The sequence below is a fragment of the Staurois parvus genome, unplaced genomic scaffold (assembly GCF_062004578.1).
Source record: "Staurois parvus isolate SC_StPar_1 unplaced genomic scaffold, SC_StPar_1.0 ptg000261l, whole genome shotgun sequence".
Classification (NCBI taxonomy): Eukaryota; Metazoa; Chordata; class Amphibia; order Anura; family Ranidae; genus Staurois; species Staurois parvus.
In genome coordinates, this window is record NW_028318057.1 from 773,966 (window position 1) to 798,231 (window position 24,266).

At 42.2% G+C, this 24,266-nt stretch overlaps 2 protein-coding genes across 4 annotated transcripts in view; one reads left to right on the plus strand and one right to left on the minus strand.

Annotated features, from left to right (window-relative positions):
- Positions 1-21,698, minus strand: part of MDM4 (MDM4 regulator of p53) — a 119,087-nt gene extending 97,389 nt beyond the window's left edge. The window contains exons 1-2 of one of the 3 annotated variants that reach the window (XM_089681147.1): positions 21,509-21,698; positions 17,877-18,101 (exon numbers count right to left, since the gene is read on the minus strand). In XM_089681147.1, the coding sequence (XP_089537273.1) occupies positions 17,877-17,906 (30 nt within the window). In that variant the 5' untranslated portion in view covers positions 17,907-18,101; positions 21,509-21,698. The remainder of the gene's footprint in view (positions 1-17,876; positions 18,102-21,508) is intronic. The other 2 variants (XM_089681145.1, XM_089681146.1) reach the window with 2 other exon arrangements.
- LOC149459393 (acidic mammalian chitinase-like) overlaps positions 18,030-24,266 on the plus strand; it is a 37,478-nt gene continuing 31,241 nt past the window's right edge. The window contains exon 1 of the mRNA XM_089681148.1: positions 18,030-18,184. The gene's annotated coding sequence lies outside the window, so the exon portion shown is untranslated. The remainder of the gene's footprint in view (positions 18,185-24,266) is intronic.

A 24,266-nucleotide genomic window follows, 5' to 3' on the forward strand; every position in this document is an offset into this window, starting at 1 on the left:
CCACTTGCACTCCAGAAGATTTACCCCCCTTCGTGACCAGGCCATTTTTTGCAATACGGCACTGCGTTACTTTGACAATTGCGTGGTCATGCAACACTGTAGATAAATTTAATTTATGTCTTTTTCCCCACATATAGACAATTCGTTTGGTGGTATTTGATCACCTCTGCAGTTTTTACTTTTTGCGTTATAAACAAAAAAATAAAAGACGGTCAATTTTAGATAAAAAAATATTTATTTATTTTTTTTTAATTTTCTACTATAAAGCATACCCAATTAAAAAAAATTAAGAATCAAGTTTCTTCATACATTTAGGCCAAAATGTATTTTTCTGCATATTTTTTGAAAAAAAAAATCACAATAAGTGTAAATGGAGTACTTTGCGCAAAGGTTATAGTGTCTACAAACTATGGGACATATACTAAATTTTTTTTTAAACTAGTAATAGCGGAGATCAGCAATTTATAGCGGAACTGGGATATTGCGGCAGACATTTTTACACTGACACTTTGTGGTAACCAGTGACACTAATACAGTGATCAGTGCTAAAAATATGCACAGATCACTGTACTAATTACACTGGTTGGAAAGGGGTTAACACCTAGGGTAATAAAAGGGTTATGTGTGCCTAGCTATGTGCTGGGTGTACACTAGGTGTTACTGCTACTACAGGAACTGAAGGATCATGCTCCCATCTTTGCAGACACATAATCCTTCAGTTCGCCACCAGTCCGAATACAGCGCTGTTCTTTCTCCTGCCAGACGATTGGTGGTTGCCAGCGAACACACATTCACTGGGACTCGCAGATTGGCTTCTGCTGTGTTTCCAGAAGAAGCGAGCCACTGGCAGCACGTGCACATCCCCTATGGCGGAAGTGCAAAATCAAGTGATTTTGCAGTTGGGCCGTCCTGTAGCAGTAAAAGTGCTATAGGGCAGTCCTCAAGTGGTTAAGGGCTCTGTGCAGGGAAGATCAGCCTCTGAAGCCAGAGTATCTGGAGGCTGATAGAATGGAGGTAATATAAGAGGCATTCCAATTAAATTTAAAGTTTTACCAGTATTGTGAATTATATTTAAATTATATCCAAGCAAAAAAGTCTCCAAAATGCGCACCCTTGTCACAATGTAACAGTATTTCGGCTATAGGGCAGTCAGGAAGTGGTTCAATTTATGCAAAGAGTCAATATTTGCAGTGTTGACCTTTTTTTCAAGACCTATGAAATGCGTCCTGGCGTGCTATCAACTAGTGGAACCAATTGCCTTCAGAAGTCACCTAATTAGTAAATAGAGTCCACCTGTGTGTAAGTTATTCTCCGTATAAATACAGCTGTTCTGTGAAGCCCTCAGAGGTTTGTTAGAGAACAATAGTGAACAAACAGCAACATGAAGGCCAAGGAACACACCAGGCAGGTCAAGGATAAAGTTGTGGATAATTTAAAGCAGGGTTAGGTTATAAAAAAAATATCCCAAGCTTTGAACATTTCACAGAGCATTGTTTAATCCATCATCCGGAAATGGGGACCAAAAAAAAAAAAAAGTATGGCACAACTGCAAACCTACCAAGACATGGCCATCCAGCTAAACTGACAGGCCAGGTAAGGAGAGCATTAGTCAGAGAAGCAGCCAAGAGGCCCATGGTAACTCAGGTGGGAGAATCTGTCCACAGGACAACTATTAGTAGTGCACTCCACAAATCTGGCCTTTATGGAAGAGTGGCAAAAAGAAAGCCATTGTTGAAAGAAAGCCATAAGAAGTCCCATTTGCAGTTTGCGAGAAGCCATGTGGGGGACACAGCAAACATGTGGAAGAAGGTGCTTTGGTCAGATGAGACCAAAATTTTACTTTTTGGCCTAAAAGCGAAACATGTGTGGCGAAAAACTAACACTGCAAATCACCCTGAACATACCATCTACACCGTGAAAAATGGTAGTGGCAGAATAATGTGGGGATGCTTTTCTTCAGCAAGGACAGGGAAGTTGGTCAGAGTTGATGGGAAAATGGAGCCAAATACAGGGCAGTCTTAGAAGAAAACCTGTTAAGAGTCTGCAAAAGACTTGAGACTGGGGCTGAGGTTCAACTTCCAGCAGGACAACGACTCTAAATATACAGCCAGAGCCCAGATGGAATGGTTTAGATTAAAGCATATTCATGTGTTAGAATGGTTCAAAGTCCAGACCTGAATCCAATTGTGAATCTGTGGGAAGACTTGAAAATTGCTGTTCACAGACTCTCTCCATCCAAAATGACAGAGCTTGGGCTATTTTGCAAAGAGGAATGGGCAAAAATTTCACTCTCTAGATGTGCAAAGCTGATAGAGACATCCCCAAAAAGACTTGCAACTGTAATTGCAGTGAAAGATGGTTCTACAAAGTATTGACAGAAATTTTTTTACAAATTTGAAAAGTGTGGCGTGCATTTGTATTCAACAAATGCACGCCACACTTTTCACATTTGTAAAAAATTTTGAAAACCATTTCTCATTTTCCTTCCACTTCACAATTATGTGCCACGGCGTTGGTCTATCACATAAAATCCCAATAAAAAACATTTACGTTTTTGGTTGTAACATGACAATGTGGAAAATTCCAAGGGGTATACTTTTGCAAGGCACTGTATATACAGTTAGGTCCATATATATTTGGACACAGGCACAGTTTTAGTTTTTCTCAGATATTTACCAAAACATATTCAAGCTATAGTTCTATAATGGATATGGGTTGAAAGTGCACACCCTCAGGTTTAATTTAAGGGTATGTACATCCAAATTGGAAGAAGGGTTTCGGAATTTCAGCTCCTTAGAGTAGTCAATCCCCCCTTTTTCAAGAGCCAAAAGTAATTGGACAATTGAATCAAAAGCTGTTTAAAGGCGATATTTGGGCTACTTATTCGTTATTTCTTCATCAATTAGGCAGGTAAAAGGTCTAGAGTTGTTACTATTGTTATACAGTATTTATATAGCACCAACAGTTCGCTCAGCGCTGTACATTACAATGGGAGACAATACATGAGACAGTACAACAATACAATGCGATACACGAGGGGTTTGAGGGCCCTGCTCCTTGGAGCTTACAATCTAGGAGGGAGGGGATAGTGGTACGGGAGGAATAACTGTGGGGGATGGAGTGGTAGGAAGAGTGGAGATCGGCAATTAGCAGAGGGCAGGGTAGGCTTTCCTGAAGAGGTGGGTTTTCAGGGTGTGCGGAGAGGAGAGTAGGTGATAGTCTGATGGATTGGGGTAGGGAGTTCCATAGGGTGGGTGATGCCCTGGAGACGCCCTGGAGCCTTGCATGGGAGGAGACCAGGGAACTAGAGAGAAGAAGGAGGTCTTGTGAGGAGCGGAGAGTGCGTTTTGGGTGGTATTTGGATATTAGGTCGGTGATGTAGTTTGAGGAGAGTTATGGACAGCTTTGAACGTCAGTGTTACCATTTTGAATTTGATCCGTTGGGTAATCGGAAGCCAGTGAAGGGATTGGCAGAGGGGGTGGCGGAAACAGAGCGGTTGGTAAGCTGGAGGAGTCTGGCCGCCGTATTCAGGGTCGACTGAAGCGGGGATAGCCTGTGGTGAGGCAGGCCAGTGAGAAGGAAGCTGCAGTAATCGAGTCGTGATATGATGGAGTGGATGAGTTGCTTAGTAGTTTCCGGGGTTAGGGCGTATTTTGGAGATGTTGCGGAGGTGGAGTCTGCATGAGTTTGTTAGCGAATGGACTTGGGGCTGGAAGGACAGATTGGAGTCTAAAATGACACCAAGTACTCTGGCTTGCGGGGTGGGACTGATGGTGGTATTGTTGGTCGTGATGGAGAAGTCGGGAGGGGGTGCGGGCTGGGGGGAAAACTAGGAGCTCGGTTTTGGAGAGGTTCAGTTTAGGGAAGTGGAGAGACATCCAATCTGATATGTCGTTCAGTAGGCTAGTGATTCGAGCGGAGACTGAAGGGGCGAGGCGAGGGGTCGAGAGATAGATTTGCGTGTCGTCAGCATAGAGATGGTAGTTGAAGCCGTGAGAGTGTATCAATTGGCCAAGGGAGGAGGTGTAGATGGAGAAGAGAAGGGGCCCGAGGACAGAGCCTTGAGGGACCCCAACAGAGAGGGGGAGTGAGGGAGAGGTTGTAGCGTTATAGGTAACGCTGAAGGAGCGTTGTGATAGGTAGGACGAGAGCCAGGAGAGAGCGGAGTCTCTGAGGCCAAGAAAGTGTAGTTTGAGGAGGAGGGTGTGGTCGACTGTCGAAGGGCGCGGAGAGGTCGAGGAGTAGGAGCATTAGCTTTGGCGGTTAGCAGGTCGTTGGTGAGTTTAAGTAAGGAGGTTTCGTTGGAGTGTAGGGGACGAAAGCCGGACTGTAGGGGGTCGAGGAGGTTGTTGTCGTTGAGGTGGGAGCTTAGGCAAATATAGACTAAGGCTGGCCATACATTATACAATTATCTGCAGATTTTCTGCCCAATTTCCTTTAGATTTACCTTCAACTATGTAGCGCAAGGGCCTGCCTAATTGGATACAACTGAAAGTGTTGTTTAGGTTTGTCCTCCTATTATATGGTTTTTGGTAAATCTAAACCAAAAATCTGCAGATAATTGTATAATGTATGGCCAGCCTAAGCGCTCAAGGAGTTTGGATATAAATGGCAGCAGATAGATGGGTCTAAGGTTGTTCAGGTCAGTGGGGTCCAGGGAGGTCTTTTTAAGTATGGGAGTGATGTGCGCATGCTTCAGAGGGGTGGGGAATGGGCCAGAAGAGAGGGAGAGATTAAAGATGTGGGTGAGGGAGCGTAGGATGGAGGAGGTGGGAGATCGTAGGAGTTGTGAGGGGACTAAGTGTGGTGTTTACATTTGGAATCTATTTCTGTGAACTTACATCATGCGTTCAAAGGAGCTGTCCATGCAAGTGAAAGAGGCCATTGTAAGGCTTCAAAAATGAAACAAATCCATCAGAGAGATAGCAGCAACATTAGGAGTGGCCAAATCAACAGTTTGGTACATTCTGAGGAAAGAAGAATGCACTGGTAAGCTCAGCAACATAAAAATAGCATGGATGTCCACAGAAGACAACAGTGATGGATGATTGCAGGATCCTCTATATGGTAAAGAAAAACCCATTCACAACATCCAGACAAGTGAAGGACACTCTACAGGAGGTGGGCGTATCATTGCAAAGTCTACAACCAAGAGAAAAACTTCACAAGAGCAAATACAGAGGGTTCACCACAAGGTGCAAACCATTCATATGTCTGAAGAATAGAAAAGCCAGACCAGTTCTGGAAAAGCATTCTTTGGACGGAGGAAACTAAGAAATCTGTACCAGAATGACAGGAAGAAAAAAGTGTGGAGAAGGCTTGTAACAGCTCAGGATCCAAAGAACACATCACCTGTAAAACATGGTGGAGGCAGTGCGATGGCATGGTCATGCATGGCTTCCAGTGGCACTGGGTCATTGGTGTTTATTGATGATGTGACAGAAGAAGCCGAATGAATTCTGCAGTGTTTAGAGATATACTGTCAGCCCAGATTTAGCCAAAATGCAGCAAAATTAATTGGACGGCGCTTCACAGTACAGATTGACAATGATCCAAGACACACTGCAGAAGCAACCCAGGAGCTTTTGAAGGAAAAAAAGTGGAATATTCTGCAATGGCCGAGTCAATCACCTGATCTCAACCCAATTGAGAATGCATTTCACTTGCTGAAGGCAAAACTAAAAGGCAGAAAAACCCAAAAATAACAACTGAAGACAGCTGCAGTTAGAGTCTGGCAAAGCATCAGAAAGGAGGAAACCCAGTCTTTGGCAATGTCCATGGGTTCCAGACTTCAGGCAGTCATTGACAGTAAAGGATTCTCCAAAAAATATGAAAAATGAACATTTTATTTATAATTATATTCATTTGTCCAATTACATTTGAGCCCCTGAAAAAAGAGGGACTGCGCATAAAAATAGTTGCAGTTCCTAAAATTTATACTTTATATTCAACCCCTTAACCACTAGCCTACAGGGAACTTATACCCCCTTCCTGCTCAGGCCAATTTCCAGCTTTCAGCGCTGTCACACTTTGAATGACAATTGCGCAGTCATGCAACACTGTACCCATATGAAATTGTTATTGTTTTGAGACAAATAGAGCTTTCTTTTGGTGGTATTTAATCACCTCTGGGATTTGTATTTTTTCTTAAACCAAAAACCACTGAAAATTTTGGAAAAAAAAAAGTTTTTTCTTAGTTTTTGTTATACAATTTTGTAAATAAGTGATTTTTCTCCTTCACTGATGTGCGCTGATGGACACTGATAGGTGGCACTGACACATTACACTGATAGGCGGCACTGACTGGCACTGATAGGTGGCACTGATGGGTGACATTGAAAGGCAGCTCAGATGGGAACTGATATGTGGCATTGATGTGCATTGGTATGCACTGATATGTGGCATTGATGGGCACTGGCACATGGCACTGGCTCTGCAAACGCCGCATGCGCAGTTTAGCGGCGGTTGCTAGGCATTTGCCAAGAGTTAAAAACGCCCCACAAACGCCTATAATGAATTTTGAATGGTGTTACCGCTCCGCAAACGCCTTGCAACCACAGTATGCGGAGCGGCACCATAGACTTGAATAGGAGGCTTCAACTCCTCCTGACTCGACCAGAGGCGTCCGTTGCGGCGCAATGCGACGCTAACGCTCCCGTTTGAACAGCACCATGTGCTGCAATGTGCAGAATTTTCCCAGGCGTTTGAGAAACTGTAAAAACGCTTCCCAAACGCCTGTCTGCCGCTTGCAAACAAGGCTAGTGTCAACGTAGCCTTAACGTTCTGCCTGGAAACTTGAGAACATCCATGGCATCCAAAAAGATTCCCTTTAGGTCAAAAGCGGTTTTAGACCAGCTAGAAAACAGCGATAGTGAATTAGAATCACTTGCAGAATTGAGCGATAGTGATTCGTGGGGAAGTTCATCATCAGACACTGAAAGTGACGACAGCAACAATTCTGCGACTGAACTTAGTGATGTGCGAACTTGCTGCTCTATTGACTGTGGTACGGATCAGGCAGCTCCCCCAAGATTCTCATTTACTGGAACATCTGGTATGAAAGTAAACGTTGAACACGACAACCCCTTGGCATACTTACAATTATTTCTGACCGATGAGGTTATTGAAAAAATAGTTACTGAGACAAACAGGTACCAAGAGCAACAATTGGCTACTCTGCATCGGAAGGTTCCAAGAAGCAGAAAGTGGGAACCAGTGACCAGAGATGACATTTGGAAATTTCTCGGCCTAATAATACTTAAGGGAGTGGTGGGGAAGTGGTATTGGACAACTAAACCCTGTTCCAAATTATTACGCAAATTATATTTTTCTCATTTACCTAAATAATTGATGTAAATAACAGTCAGCATAATTCTCATATTATCAACTATTAAGAGTACAATTCAAATTTTATTGAACAAACCTCCTAATGATAACCAGGGTGGATAAAAATCAATGATTTTTTTTAAAAAAATCTAAATAATCGGATTTTTTTTATTTAAATCGGATTTTTTTAAACAAAATGCTTTTTGAGGAAAATATATTACCATCCAAAGGTTATTCCATCATGAAATAAAGATTAGTTTTTTAATTATGTAGAATAAGGCTGTATATGTTAAATTTTTTTGGTAAATAAATTCCATTAATCCATTCACAATGTCATGCTCTTCCAGAGGTTTTTGTAAGATTATTGGGCAGTTTCTCTGCCTACAAGATATTATCACAGATGCTTGGTTTACTTTTGCAGTTCTCAAAACTGAATTTGACTCAGCGGAGATCACGTGCCTCTTCTTCACAGCAAAAATGTTATAACATGAACAGAGTTAAGAAAAAGACCTTAATCCTAACTTCTACAAACCTATGAAAACAGAATCAACCCCTTCAGTGCTAAGTTTCAAGAAGTTCAGTGAATAGAATAGAAACAATATTTTCTGATTGTTTGGAGTGGAATAGATCTGCACAAGAAGAAAGAGAAACTTATGCAGGCCATAGATGGGTCGAAAATCGGCCGATTTTTCGGCCGAAAATAAAATCGGCCGATTTTCGGATCGTTAGTGGGCAATTTGGTCGGCCGTTTTTCGGTATTTTGGCCGTTTTTTTTTTCCGGTAAAGTTGGAAAAAAATCGGCCGATTTTGCCGATCGGTCGATTTTCGCGGCAATTAGTGGGCAAATCGGCCGATTTTTTACCGATAAAAAATCTGCGCATGAGCAGTGACCTGCAAGAGGAAGACAAAAAGAAGAAAAAGAAGAAGAGGAAGACGATGAAGAAGAGGATGAAGAAGAAGAAGAGGATGAAGAAGAAGAGGATGAGGATGAAGAAGAGGATGAGGATGAAGAAGAAGAGGATGAGGAAGAAGAGGATGAGGATGAGGAAGAAGAGGATGAGGATGAGGAAGAAGAGGATGAGGAAGAAGAAGAGGATGAGGATGAAGAAGAAGAAGATGAAGAAGAGGATGAGGATGAAGAAGAAGAAGAGGATGAGGATGAAGAAGAGGATGAGGATGAAGAAGAGGATGAGGATGAAGAAGAGGATGAGGATGAAGAAGAAGAAGAGGATGAGGATGAAGAAGAGGATGAGGATGCAGAAGAAGAAGAGGATGAGGATGATGAAGAAGAAGAAGAGGATGAGGATGATGAAGAAGAAGAAGAGGATGAGGATGAAGAAGAGGATGAGGATGAAGAAGAAGAAGAGGATGAGGATGAGGAAGAAGAAGAAGTAGGATGAAAATAAGAAGAATTCCAGTACAGCAAAAAGTGTATCTACAGAGAGCTCCGCTATTTCTGACAGTTCTCTGACAGTTCCTTGACATTTACAGCGGTTGAAACATTGTATCTATTTGTTTCCGAATAAAAACATCTGTATCCTAAATGGAAACAAATAGATACATTGTTGCAACTTCTATAAATGTCAAGGAACTGTCAGAGAACTGTCAAAGAAATAGCAGAGCTCTCTGCAGGGACACTTTTTGCCGGCTCTAGACGGGTAGAAAATCGGCCGATTTTTTTTTACCATTGATGGTAACGTCGGCCACTTGAACAACCGATTTTTCGTTTTTTAAAAGAAAAATCTGCAGTTTTTCTCCCCATCTATGGCCTGCATAAGTGTGAGGAGGAAGGGGCTGACAGTCTAATGCAGGCCATAGATGGGGAGAAAAACTGCAGATTTTTCTTTTAAAAAACGAAAAAAAAGTGGCCGACGTTACCATCAATAATAAAAAAAACGGCCGATTTTCTACCCGTCTAGAGCCGGCAAAAAGTGTCCCTGCAGAGAGCTCTGCTATTTCTTTGACAGTTCTCTGACAGTTCCTTGACATTTATAGAAGTTGCAACAATGTATCTATTTGTTTCCATTTAGGATACAGATGTTTTTATTCGGAAACAAATAGATACAATGTTTCAACCGCTGTAAATGTCAAGGAACTGTCAGAGAACTGTCAGAAATAGCGGAGCTCTCTGCAGAGACACTTTTTGCTGGACTGGAATTCTTCTTATTTTCATCCTACTTCTTCTTCCTCTTCTTCATCATCCTCACCCTCTTCTTCTTCTTCTTCCTCACCCTCTTCTTCTTCATCCTCATCCTCTTCTTCATCCTCATCCTTCTCTTCTTCTTCTTCATCATCCTCTTCTTCATCCTCATCCTCTTCTTCTGCATCCTCATCCTCTTCTTCTTCTGCATCCTCATCCTCTTCTTCTTCATCATCATCATCCTCTTCTTCTTCATCATCATCATCCTCTTCTTCTTCATCATCATCATCCTCTTCTTCTTCATCATCCTCATCTTCTTCTTCTTCATCCTCATCCTCTTCTTCTTCCTCATCCTCTTCTTCTTCCTCATCCTCTTCTTCTTCCTCATCCTCTTCTTCTTCATCAACCTCATCCTCTTCTTCATCATCATCCTCTTCTTCATCCTCATCCTCTTCTTCATCCTCATCCTCTTCATCCTCATCCTCTTCTTCTTCCTCATCCTCTTCTTCTTCCTCATCCTCTTCTTCTTCCTCATCCTCTTCTTCTTCCTCATCCTCTTCTTCTTCCTCATCCTCTTCTTCTTCCTCATCCTCTTCTTCTTCCTCATCCTCTTCTTCTTCCTCATCCTCTTCTTCTTCCTCATCCTCTTCTTCTTCCTCATCCTCTTCTTCATCCTCTTCATCGTCTTCCTCTTCTTCTTTTTCTTCTTTTTGTCTTCCTCTTGCAGGTCACTGCTCATGCGCAGATTTTTTATCGGTAAAAAATCGGCCGATTTGCCCACTAATTGCCGCGAAAATCGGCCGATCGGCAAAATCGGCCGATTTTTTTCCAACTTTACCAAAAAAAAAAGGCCAAAATACCGAAAAACGGCCGACCAAATCGCCCACTAACGATCCGAAAATCGGCCGATTTTATTTTCGGCCGAAAAATCGGCCGATTTTCGACCCATCTATGGCCTGCATAAGTTTCTTAAAATATATATATTTTGTTTAGCCAAATTAGTTAACAAACATGGATGTTTGTTTAAGCAAATAACATATGCTGTAATGTTATTGTTTCAGATGAATAAATCTATTTAAATTGTTATTATTAAGGGAATGATGTTTCTCCTTCCTACGTACAGCAGAAAAGTTGTCCAAATATGAATGATTAATCTATTAAACTGGGGATAAAAAAACGAATATGAAAAGTTGTTATTCTAAAAATCTTCATCTACTTGCATAGTAAAGTCATACCAGCAATAATTAGTATTTATGTAGAAAACTATGATTTAAATCAAGCCTTACTGACTAGTGATTTAAATCGTGATTTAAATCAGTTTGATTTAAATCAAATCCACCCTGATAACAGTATTTTTTTTAAACATAAAAAACTTACAATGCACTGTTCCAAATTATTACGTACAGTACGTTTCAAAACACTTTATAGATTGTAAAGAACTGAAAATTGTCATTTGTTGTGTTTGCAGCATATTTAATGAAATCAAAAGCTATTTCAATCAAACTTTTAACAACATTTTAACAGGTCACGTTACATTTTAACATAGGACCCCTTATTTGATAGCAGCTTCACAAGTCTTGCATCCATTGAACTTGTGAGTTTTTGGACAATTTTTGCTTGAATTTGTTTGCAAGATGTCAGAATAGCCTCCCAGACCTGCTGTTTGGATGTAAACTGCCTCCCACCCTCATAGATCTTTTGCTTGAGGATGCTCCAAAGGTTCTCAATAGTATTGAGGTCAGGGGAGGATGGAGGCCACACCATGACTTTCTCTCCTTTTATCCCCATAGCAGCCATTGATGCAGAGGTATTATTTGCAGCATGAGATGGTGCATTGTCATGCATGATGATTTTATTACGGAAAGCATAGTTCTTCCTTCTGTACCAGGGAAGAAAAAGTGGTCAGTCAAACTCCACATACTTTGCAGAGGTCATCTTTACACCTTCGGGGACCCTAGAGGGGCAGACCAGCTCTGTTCCCATGATTCCGGCCCAAAATATGACTCCAGCCTTGTTGGAACAGGGTGGCCGTCCACCAACCATCCACTACTCCATCCATCTGGACCATCCAGGGTTGCACGGCACTCATCAATGAACAGGACTGTTTGAAAATTAGTCTTCATGTATTTTTCTGCCCAATGCAGCCGTTTCTGCTTGTGAGCATTGGTTATTGGTACCCGAATAGAAGGTTTATGCACAGTTGCAAGACTCTGGAGGACTCTACACTTTGATGTCCGGGGGACTCCAGAGGCACCAGCAGCTTCAAATATCTGTTTGCTGCTATGTAATGGTATTTTAGCAGCTGCTCTCTTGATCCGATGCATGGATCTGGCAGAAATCTTCCTCAATGTGCCTTTATCTGCACCAACCCGTCTGTGCTCTGAATCAGCCGCAAATCTCTTAATAGTGCGATGATCACGCTTACGTTTTTGTGAACTATCTACTGTTTTCATACCTCGTCCAAGGCATTGAACTATTTCACTCTTTTCGGCAGCTGAGAGATCCTTTTTCTTCCCCATAGTGCTTGAAAATGGTGCTCTGCTTAATAACGTGGAACACCCTCCTTTAGTAGTTTTTCCCTAAATTGGGCTCACCTGCCAATCTAATTATTACAGGTGTCCGAGATTGTTTTCAGTGATCAAAAGAGCCCTGAGACACAATGCCATCCATGAGTTAAACTGAAAAACAAAATATTTAATCTGACACTTAAATAGAATTTGCATAATAATTTGGAGCAGGGTGTAATAAATTACCTGCCACTCCATTTTTTTGGCACGGTCATGTCAGAGTACAGCTTTTCACTGATCATGAAATTTTTACACTTCGAAAACAACGAAGAATTTGATGAAACTACTTATCCTGCACCAAAACTAAAGAAAATTTGGTTTTAATGATTCTAAAGAATTTCCATTTGTGGGGGGAGTGTGCTGTGTGAACGAGTGTCAGACACTGAGCATGCACAGCTGCAGCCTATCCAATCAATCACTTTCTTAACCACTTGCCGCCCTGCCACTGCATATATACGTGTGCAGGGCGGCACTGGGGCGCAAAACCACATTTTAAAACGGGCTCCGCGCTCCCGACGTTTTCGCAGGCAGGGGGCGCGCTCCCGCCGACCCACGGGTGACACCATTTGATCCCGGAGGGATCAATCATTCGATTTCAGCCAGTGATGTCTGGCTGAAATCAGATGATCGGTCCCTGTCCTATCCTGTCCTGTGTTGACATTTACACAGGACAGGATATGATGTCATTCTTCTCTGCCTGGACACATTCCGTTCCAGACAGAGAAGAAGACATCCAAACAGTGAGTAAAACAGCACATACCCACAGTTAGAAGACACCTAGGAAACATTTAAGCCCCTGATCGCTGCCCCCCCCAGTTAACCCCTTCACTGCCGTCACCAGTGTCACTGATCAGTGAATCGATTTTTACTGATCACTGTATCAGTGTCGCTGGCGACTTCCGATAGTGTTAGCGCCCCTCCCAGAAAGCGCCAGTTTGCCCGCTAGTACACCAGTAATCCCATTTAACCCCTTAATCTCTCTCCCTCCCCAGTTAACCCCTTCACTGCCCTGTCACTGATCAGTGAACCGATTTTTACTGATCACTGTATCAGTGTCGCTGGCGACTTCCGATAGTGTTACCGCCCTCCCAGATAGCGCTAGATTTCCTATACACCAGTAATCCCATCTAACCCCTTGATCGCCCCCCCCCCCCCCCGAGTTAACCCCTTCACTGCCCTGTCACCAGTGTCATTGATCAGTGAACAGATTTTTACTGATCACTGTATCAGTGTCGCTGGCGACTTCCAATAGTGTTAGCGCCCCTCCCATATAGCTCCAGTTTGCCCGCCAGTACACCAGTAATCCCATTTAACCCCTTCACTGCCCTGTCAGTAGTGTCATTGATCACAGTGAACAGATTTTTACTGATCACTGTATTAGTGTCACGGGTGACTTCCGATAGTGTTAGCGCCCCTCCCATATAGCGCCAGTTTGCCCGCTAATGCACGGGATTTTTTTACCAAAAACATGTAGCAGAATACATTTTGGCTTAAATTTATGACTAACTTTGAGTTTACGATATATTTGTTATAGCTGAAAGTAGAAAATATTGTTTTATTTCAAACTTTTCGTGTTTTTTTTGTTTATAGCGCAAAAAATAAAAAGCGCACAGGTGATAAAATACCACCAAAAGAAAGCTCTATTTGTGTGAAAAAAGGACGTAAATTTTATTTGGGTACAGCATTGCATGACCGCGCAATTATCATTTGAATTAGTGCAGCGCCAAACAGCAAAAAAAGGCCTGGTCATTAAGGGGGGTAAATCCTCAGGAGCGCAAGTGGTTAAGCAAGCCCTGTACGGAATAAACCTGCCTGGTACAGGCAATAGGATTTGCACATCCCTTCATAAAATCCTACATGCTATTCAAATCGTCAACTGGCTATATTTGGAATTCAGTCATACACACTGGAAAAGGAACAAAATTCAATCCAAAATACAGCAACTATGGAATGGCAACATCTTCCTTTCTTTCACTCATTGAGCCATTGCTAAATCAGGGCTATTGCGTAACAACCGACAACTTTTATACATCTCCTGAAGTTCGTGTTTCTTCTGCCTATGGAACCGTTAGGGCTAACTGGCGCGACGTCACCAATGTTTGGCAATAAGAAGCTGAAGACTGGAGAAATAGTTGCCTGGCAGAAAGGCAAAATGATGGTACTGCGATGGCGTGACAAGAAAGATGTGTGTCTAATGAGTACAATTCATAATACCTCCACTGTTATGGTATGCACAAAAGGTGGGAAAGAAATCAAAGCCACAAGTAGTGCTAGACTACAATAACACCATGGGAGGAGTCGACAGAGCCAACCAAGAAATTACATTCTACCCAGCAATGAGAAAACAGCAAAAGAAGAACAAGAATATCTTTAGGCATCTTCTTGAGCAATACTTGTGGAATGCCTACATTCTGCTCAAAAAAAAGGTGACAAGCCTGTGAATCATTCTAACATCATTTGGAAAATTGCCGAACGTATCTTTGTGAACCAAACACCATCAATGGCACCATCAATGGCTGTAAATAGAGGTCATCGTGCTGTTGTCAAACCCGGAACGGCTGTCTGGTCATCACTTCGTGGAATGCATCCCACCAACACAGAAAAAGTCAGCACCTACAAGGATGTGCGTGGTTTGTTGCTCGAAGCGAGATGACCGTGGAAACAATATGTGACGAATGCGGCGGCAGACCCCAGCCCTTCTCACCAAACTCGTGACCGAAGGACTAGCCAATCTAAAACCGCGATGTCACGTGCGTAACAATGCCACACCCAGCTGCACCCTGCACAACGATTTTCCAGCTAATTGGACCACAATCTATGTACCGGCAGCCTGAGCAATTGTTACTGGGTCAGGTTAATTACGCAATTAACCCTTCACACTGCCACCACCTCCTTTTTGTACAGAGAAAGAGGAAACTCGGCAATATCAGCTATAACACTATAATGGTTGAGATAATCGTCTGTATAACACGGTCACCGCAGGCCGGTTACACAGAGGGTTAAACAAACACAGTAGCGCTCTCTTTAGGAGGCAGGAAATCGTAAATTGCAATAAAAGAGCTACAGAAACAGTTCAACACTTTCAGAAGGAAAGATTTATTACTAAAAGGTCAAACGGGTGCAATAAAATATTTACAGAAAAAAGATGTAATATATTATATATATATATATATATATATATATATATATATATATATATATATACATACACACAGAGAACAGCACAGCAAAGAGATAACAGAAAGAAGGTTAAAGTACATGCCAAAGTCCTGGACTAGCAGATCAAGTTTCAGAGCGAAAGGGCATGGGTCTCCCCAGGTGGTCCTGATGTTAAATGGGAGAATTCTTCAACTTAACTCTCTTAGGCCTGACAACCCATTTTGTAGTTCCCCAACAGGGGGCGTCTCTATAGTCAAGGACCAAAACCCGTTTAGGGAGGGATCGTCTGGGCGTGGACCTAAACTAGAGCCAAAATCTCTCATAGTTCATATTTTGCTCATAACTTTCCCTATGCACAAGTGACATTCCACCCGTGGGTAAATTATTATGCAGATGCCTCTGAGGAGCGGGTAGATACGAAATACATATTTGAAGGGTTCCAGAGATGTCATTTTCTGCTTTCCTATGTATTCCAGTCAGGGAGTGTGACCTACCAAACTGTTCGTCTCCTCTTGGCCAATCCAACAATATGCCTGGTTTTTATGCAAGTCTATCATATTCCAAGATATGAGACATAGGGGAAAATGGATTTTTAAAAGTGTTATCTGGTTCCGCCTTCCTTGGAATGTCTTTGAACTCCTGGGAAGGCTTGCTGTAGCTTTTACGAGGTGCTAAATTGCACAACTTCTTTGGACAGCGAGGCCCCAGCTCCCTTGGGGGTTTTATAGCTCATAGCCCTCTGCTGGGCTCTGGCCTCCTGTGACACTCCTAACACACACACACTGGCCAAATGTCACTGTGACTCTCAGAGAGGGAGGGGGGAGAATGAGGGAGACATGGAGAATTCTTAACAAAATGGAGGGTTGGAGCAAAGGGGTTGAACCGCGTCCAACTCTGTGTGTACGCTTGCTACACCAGGTTCCATTGTCCTGATTGTGACGTCGGACTTTGTGCAGTTCCATGTTTAAAAAATTTTCATACCCGGGATGTTTACTAAACCAATGTGCAATGTCTAGTAATAGTGCATCCTTGTTTGGACAAATTTCAGTGTTTTTGGTTTGATTACGTTATTGAAATTTATTATGTTATTTATCTTCGTTTACAAGCAGTTGAGTTTACAGTCGTTATTTTGAACGCAACAAACTTGCGTCGGTTCTATCAGAGTTTAAAACGCAAAACGCGGTAAATCGCGTTTGACATTTGTTTTTTAATTCTTCCAGTTCCCAATGCTGTCCAGAGCCTTTTTCATCATGAAAAATGCATGCCAAGAGTTTTCAAGGTGCTCAGATGGACAAAACATTTAACAGGATGTTCCTACCAAGCTTGTCACACATTGTAATGACCAATTCACACCTCAGATCTCTCCCACCCTTGGAAAAAAAAGATACATTAATGCCCATTCACACCTCAAATTTCTCATGGAGACCCCCTTGCAGATGACCTTAATGACTCACTCCAGCAGACACCTTTCCACCCTTGGAAACCAAAGAAATGTTAATGAGCAACTCACACCTAAGCTAATCTCAACACATACTGCTCTCTCTGCTTCTTCTCTGAGTATTTCTCTGAAACAGTCTGAAATAGTTAATAATTTACCACTTTTCAGTGCATTCTGGGCATTTGGGAGGTTCTCCTGTGCTTATCTTTAAAAAATGCTTCTGCACACAAACGCGGCATGCAAACATGGCAAAACAAACTTTTTTTAACCTGCATTTTCCTGCTGTCAATTTCCAGTGTTCAGAAGTGTTCTCCAAACGTCCCGTGTACATGAGCCCTTAGAACCCATTCACACTGCTCACACACTTAATGTTCTGTTTTAGTGTGCGGGCAGCTGTGAGTTTTGGGGTGCAGTGAGCTGCAGCAGAGGGCGTTTCAGTTTCTTTTTATTCATCTTTATTTGAAATGCATAGATTGACACTTAATGTCTCCACAGCAACACGCTGTGTTGCCCTGCAGTGTTTACCTGTGCACTGCTGCAAAAATGCTGCATGTCTATATTTTACCACAGCTAATCGTAACCACTGTAAACCCACCTGCACCCTCTTTGCTGGCAGTTGTGATCACTACCCTCTTAATATTTTTTTCTGTGGGTATTGGGAACCTGCTCTCAGGCATGCTTTTAAATTTTAAATACCATGGATACTCATTAACATGCCTATTATGAGAATATGTAAACCAAACATTTCATATTCCTGATATGTGCCTGATGTACCATGTACTTGTATGAAAAAGTACAGTACCCTGTTCTCTTTGTATCACTTCCTTTGTGTGAAATCCAGTCTCTCTGCTTTTCTATTAAAAACTGACCACACTATGCATGAGCGCACAGTGTGGTCAGTTTTCTAGCTGTGCTGGGAACTTGGTGTGCTCTCCAATGAACAACGTTAACATCCCAAATGTAGGTCACAAACGTGCTGCTTTTGCCTGCACCAGATTGCACAGTACTTTTGGGACATGCTATCCTGTTACAGTTTGTTTTAAAAAGCAGTGCACGCACTACTTTTGGAATGGTGTGATTTCAGCCCTTTCAAAATGAAGGGGCTAAAATTGCACCGCACAGAACCGCATGTGAATCGCAAAATAAACACAGAGCGTTCCTATGGTTACTAAACTAAAGGGTTACTAAACTCACAGCAGTAAAATTCAGTCTGTATATGCCGTAAAGCATGCTTGTTATACTCACTGTGGAACCTAAGGGGTTAATCCTCTGCATAATGGAAAAAGGCTGTTTGATCCTTTCTTCTCTGCCCCTCTTGTTGAAATGACCACGTGATACAGACTGAATCCGTAGTCACATTCACAGTTTGGTGTATATTGCTAGAAAAGCATTTTTTCTTGGGAGAGTGCATTTGATCAGCACGAGGCCAATCAGCACTGTCCAGACCGAAGTCACGACTTTCACACCCTCCTAGAGCAGAAAGAAAATTCATACAAGCTTTAACCAGTGCCCTGCAGGAGTCACAAGACTGCTCTAACTGCTGATGAGAAAAGGTATTTAGCAGTTTATATTTACTAAAATAATTCAATGTTGTGTGTACTGTGGGAGACCATTTAGAGTGAAAGCAGGGTCCTGGATTTAGTAACACTTTAAGATGCAGGCATGGTGTGAACCTGCCCTCAGATGTGTTAGGGCTCGTTCACAATCGATTTTTCCTAATTCTTGCCAAACGCCCCTATAGCTTTTGACAGGCGTTAGGGGTCTGGGAAGCGTTTTTAATGCTCCAAAACCGCCCTATGCGCAGTTTTGAGGCGGTTGAGCGGCACCATAGACTTGAATGAGAGGCTTCAACTCCTCCTGACATTATTATACAGGATTTATATAGCGCCAACAGTTTGCGCAGCGCTTTACAATATAAGGGAGACAGTACAATTACAATACATTTCAGTACAAAAGGAATAGGAGGGCCCTGCTCCTGGAGCTTACAATCTAAAGATGACGAGGCGTTAGTTTTTCCGCGACACTAATGCTTCCGTGTGAACAGCACTGTGTGCTGCCATGTGCAGAATTTTCATAGGCGTTTGAGAAGCGTTAAAAACGCTTCCCAAACGCCTGTCTGATGCCTGCTGACAAAGCTAGTGTGAATGTATAATCAACACAGTGCAAAATAATTTGATATAGTGCTGAATAAAATATATATAAATAATAAAAAATATTAAACATATAAAGTCCCACTCAAAAATTTGTGAAAAAAAAAAAAAACTTTTATAAGTGAAAAATTTAAGAAAACTCCTTGGATATTCAGAAAGTCCTTTTTCCACAAAAAAACAAAATAACATAGCGTAATACTGCAACACCCGGTTAAATCAAGTACCAGGCCACTCACATTTTTAAAGAGAAAAAACAGAATTTTAATTCCATAAAATGAATCCCCAATCGTCACAAGCTCCAGGGTAGCTACTACCCTGGAGTAAGTGACGATTGGGGATTCATTTTATGGAATTAAAAATAGCTACTACCCTGGAGTTAGTGACGATTGGGGATTCACTTTATGGAATTAAAAGTAGCTACTACCCTGGAGTTAGTGACGATTGGGGATTCACTTTATGGAATTAAAAGTAGCTACTACCCTGGAGTTAGTGACGATTGGGGATTCACTTTATGGAATTAAAAATAGCTACTACCCTGGAGTTAGTGACGATTGGGGATTCACTTTATGGAATTAAAAATAGCTACTACCCTGGAGTTTATGATGATTTGGGATTCATTTTATGGAATTAAAAATAGCTACTACCCTGGAGTTAGTGACGATTGGGGATTCACTTTATGGAATTTAAAATAGCTACTACCCTGGAGTTTATGATGATTTGGGATTCATTTTATGGAATTAAAAATAGCTACTACCCTGGAGTTAGTGACGATTCGGGTTTCACTTTATGGAATTAAAAATAGCTACTACCCTGGAGTTAGTGACGATTGGGGATTCACTTTATGGAATTTAAAATAGCTACTACCCTGGAGTTAGTGACGATTGGGGATTCACTTTATGGAATTAAAAATAGCTACTACCCTGGAGTTTATGATGATTTGGGATTCATTTTATGGAATTAAAAATAGCTACTACCCTGGAGTTAGTGACGATTGGGGATTCATTTTATGGAATTAAAATTAGCTACTACCCTGGAGTTTGTGATGATTGGGGATTCACTTTATGGAATTAAAAATAGCTACTACCCTGGAGTTAGTGACGATTGGGGATTCACTTTATGGAATTTAAAATAGCTACTACCCTGGAGTTTATGATGATTTGGGATTCATTTTATGGAATTAAAAGTAGCTACTACCCTGGAGTTAGTGACGATTGGGGATTCACTTTATGGAATTAAAAATAGCTACTACCCTGGAGTTCGTGACGATTGGGGATTCACTTTATGGAATTAAAAATAGCTACTACCCTGGAGTTTAAGATGATTTGGGATTCATTTTATGGAATTAAAATTAGCTACTACCCTGGAGTTTGTGACGATTGGGGATTCACTTTATGGAATTAAAAATAGCTACTACCCTGGAGTTAGTGACGATTGGGGATTCACTTTATGGAATTTAAAATAGCTACTACCCTGGAGTTTATGATGATTTGGGATTCATTTTATGGAATTAAAAATAGCTACTACCCTGGAATTAGTGACGATTGGGGATTCACTTTATGGAATTAAAAATAGCTACTACCCTGGAGTTAGTGACGATTGGGGATTCACTTTATGGAATTAAAATGCTGGTTTTTATCTTTAAAAATGTGAGTGGCCTGGTACTTGATTGATTTAACTGGGTGTTGCAGTATTACGCTGTTGTTTTGTTTTTTCCCTACATTACATTATCTCTGGGAAGTGAAATCTGGTGGTCTTGGAAATCGGAGGAAAGTTTTCCTGTGGTGGAGTGGAGATCTGGAGGCATATTATAAGGGTCTAGGATCCCATAAATACCTAAAAGGCATTTTTGTCACCATAATCTGGTGAGTGCGGTATTTAATGGTTTGAGCACTAATTTGTGGTGGAAGCACACTTCTCTGGAAAAATAACTTTCTGAATATCCAAGAAGTTTTCTTCAATTTTTCACTTATAAAAGTTTTTTTTCACGAATTTTGGAGTGGGACTTCATATGTTTAATAATTATTTATATATATTTTATTCAGCACTTTATCAAAATTAATTTGCGCTGTTTGTGTTGATTATATCATTTTTGCTGTAGGTTTACACTTATGTACAGCAGCATTTAATTTGTTTTTAATTTTGGCGCTGGTGATATATGTTTATACTAGTGTGAACGTAGCCTCACTGATGCATTTTTTGCTGCTTTTGTTTCAGCTGCCTCCTTCAAGTTGGTTTTCTATTGTATAGATCTTCAGCTAGTAATGCTTTCTAAGCACATCTCAAACATGCAGTAAATGCATTTACACCGATATGAAAAGGAAGCATTTGGAGAGCGCTTAAGCCAGCTGAAGACTATGTCAGATAAATGATGGCGTAATGGAAAAGCGACCATGTGACAGCATCTGCTGCAAGGCCCATAACTGACACAGAGCACTGACAGGCGTTCATGAGGCTTCAAAAACGCAGCAGGTCTTGACGCTAGTGTAAATTTAGGCTGAATGCAGTGAGCACATGGCTCTGTCACAGCACACACCTGAGCTCACATGGGGCTAGGAAACAAAAGCACGTGCTGCTAATCGGACAGGTTGACTTTAGGACTTCCACAGAACTGCCTGGCCCTGCACCCTCTATAACTGAAGAGACGTTTATTTCTCGCGGTCCGCTCAGATTTTCCAGCTCACATTAACATCCCGGGTCAAAGTTGAAATGACAGATGTTCGGTCTTACCCTAAACGTGTCCAACGACATCCCCCAACCCCCGCATCCTTCCACTGACACTCGCCTCCCGCCTTAATTTCTGCAACTAGACATGTCCGAGCCGTACGGCCCGGTCCATCCCTGAGCCCCGTCACCGTAACACGACTGTAAAGGGCACTTCCGCCCGCTGAGGGGAAATGTTCAAACCAGGCCGTTACACAGCGGACGGGGCGGGGTTAGAATGCACAGCTTACCATAGAGTACTACCGCTGGGCGGACCAGATAGGCGCCGCCTCCTCAGTGGTCCTTGGATGTAAAATGACAGCGAGCTGTAGTTAATGAATCACACAACGATCATATAATGAAATCGAAGTGTATATGGCTGCCAAAGGGGTTGACCAAGTCACTGCATTTCTATAAAGCAATAAACTACTACAACTTTCATGGGATTTCAAGATAGAAATGTCAGAATCCACCACATATAAATAAAAAGCATCACTCTGCTATCTTCTAAATCACAGATGTCAAAATGGCAGCCCTCCAGCTGTTGCCAAACTACAAGTCCCATGAGGCAGTGCAAGATTGACAGTTACAAGCATGACTCCCAAACTCAGGCATGATGGGAGAGGGAGGGCCGCCAGTTTGACACCCCTGGTCTAAATACTGAATCCAGTGCTTCCTTTACTTAAAGCGGAGTTCCACTCACACTGTAAGAAAATAATAGCAGCTAGAAAAACTGTAGCTGCTGACTTTTAAAAAACAGCCATTCACCTGTCCCATGATCCCGCGGTGTTCTCCTCGCAGCCCATTTCACCAGCCGTCTGGTGTTCCAGGCAACGGCATCTTCAATGTGGGCACCCGGCTGTGACAGCTTGCGGCTTCACAGCCGGGTGCCCACAGCGCATGTGCGAGTAGCACTGCACTTCCTGAATGGCCCCGTAGTCTTCTGGGACCTGTCACATGTCCCACAAGACTACGGGGCGGGAGGGAGGACAACGTCTGCTTCTGATCACCTAGGCGATCGCAGCAGAAGGGGGAGCGGGTACCTGTCAAATTCAGGTACCTGTTCCCCAAAGGTGCCAATCCTTAATGGGGAGCGGAGACCAGTCTTTAAAGCAGAACTTCACCTTTTGGGTGGAGCTCCGCTTTAACCCTCAGTTCACATTCATGGGCTGAAATGTAAAGCGTCGAAGCTGAGTGTCAGAGAAATCACCTCACCAGCAAGTGCAGGGGAGTGGTGTCCAAATGTCAGTCCAGTAGCTTACGATAGGGAGAGCAGAAGAGACACCGCTCTCACCACCTGTGTAAAGGGGATGACCTCAGCTGTCACGCTGGCCATGCCCTCTGACATGTTTCGCCCTGCCCATCAGGGCTTGATCACAGAGAAGTGATAAAGCACCAGTGGGTGGGGTGAAACGCGTCAGTTGTGGACAGCTGAGACCATCCCCTATACACAGGACATCAAAGATGGTAAGAGCAGTGTCTCTTCTGACACTCATGGGCTGTTTGCAGGTATCTTTGACTATGAGGTTTCCTTGCAGTATTCATCATCCCCTGGAATAAAAGCAGGGGGAAAGAAGGACAATTGTATCTTGGATAGTAAAGCTAATCCAGTGTTTCTCAGTTTCTCAACCTTTTATTTGTCCAGGCACCCTTTAACCACTTACCCTCCAGAGGATTTGCCACCCTTACTGACCAGGCCATTTTTTGCGTTAGGATGCTGCATTACTTTAACTGACAATTGTCATGCAACGCTGCATTCAAATTACATTTACATCCCACAAATAGAGCTTTCTTTCGGTGGTATCTGATTGCCTGTGCATTTTTTATTTTTGGCGCTGTAAAAAAAAAAGACAATTTGAGAAAAAAATATTATATTTGACTTTTTGCTATTAAACATGTCCAGTAAAATAATTTTAAAAATCTAATTTGATCATAAATTTAGGCCAAAATGTGTTCTGCTACATGTCCTTGCTAAAAAAAAAATCCAAATACGTGTGAATTAATTGGTTTACGTGAAAGGTATAGCGTCTACAAATGGCAGTATATATACTGGGATTTTTTTTTCTAGTAATGGCGGCAATCAGCAACTTATAGTGGGACTGCGGCGGGCATTCTGACACTGGGGGAACTGATTTGGTGTCACTGACATCCCCAGTGACACCAATGCAGTGATCAGTGCTAATAAAAAGCACTGACACTGTACTAATGGCACTGGGGAGGAAGGGCTTAACATGTGGGGAAATTCAAAGGGGCATTAACTGTGTGCTGTTTTACTGTGTGCTGTGCTATGCAGAGCCATACAAAGCAGTATGCAGGAGCTGACAGGGAAAGAACTGTATTGTTTACATACAGTTCTCTCCAACCGTCAGTAATGCTCGGCAATCACCGGGTGCCGGCGAGTAATCACCGTCTGGTACCCAGTGATTGACAGCCGAAGGCCGCATATATACTGTATATGTGATTTTTACATAGTTACATACAGTAGTCTGGCTGAAAAGAGACAAAAGTCCATCCACTTCATCCATAATAAAAAAAAAGTTATAATCCTATACCCACAGTTGATTCAGAGGAAGGCAAAAAACCCAGCAAAGCATGATCCAATTTGCTCCTGCAGGGGAGCAGAGCAGTGATCTGGTCATCCCAACACACATTTCTGAAGTACTACAGAGTGGATCCAGGGGCTCTCGTGTCAAGGGTTGCCACCTCATCCCTTTAAAACCAAACCCATATTAATTGCACAGGTTCTATAGATGACTAAGGTGGTAATTAAACTCACTTAGAACCT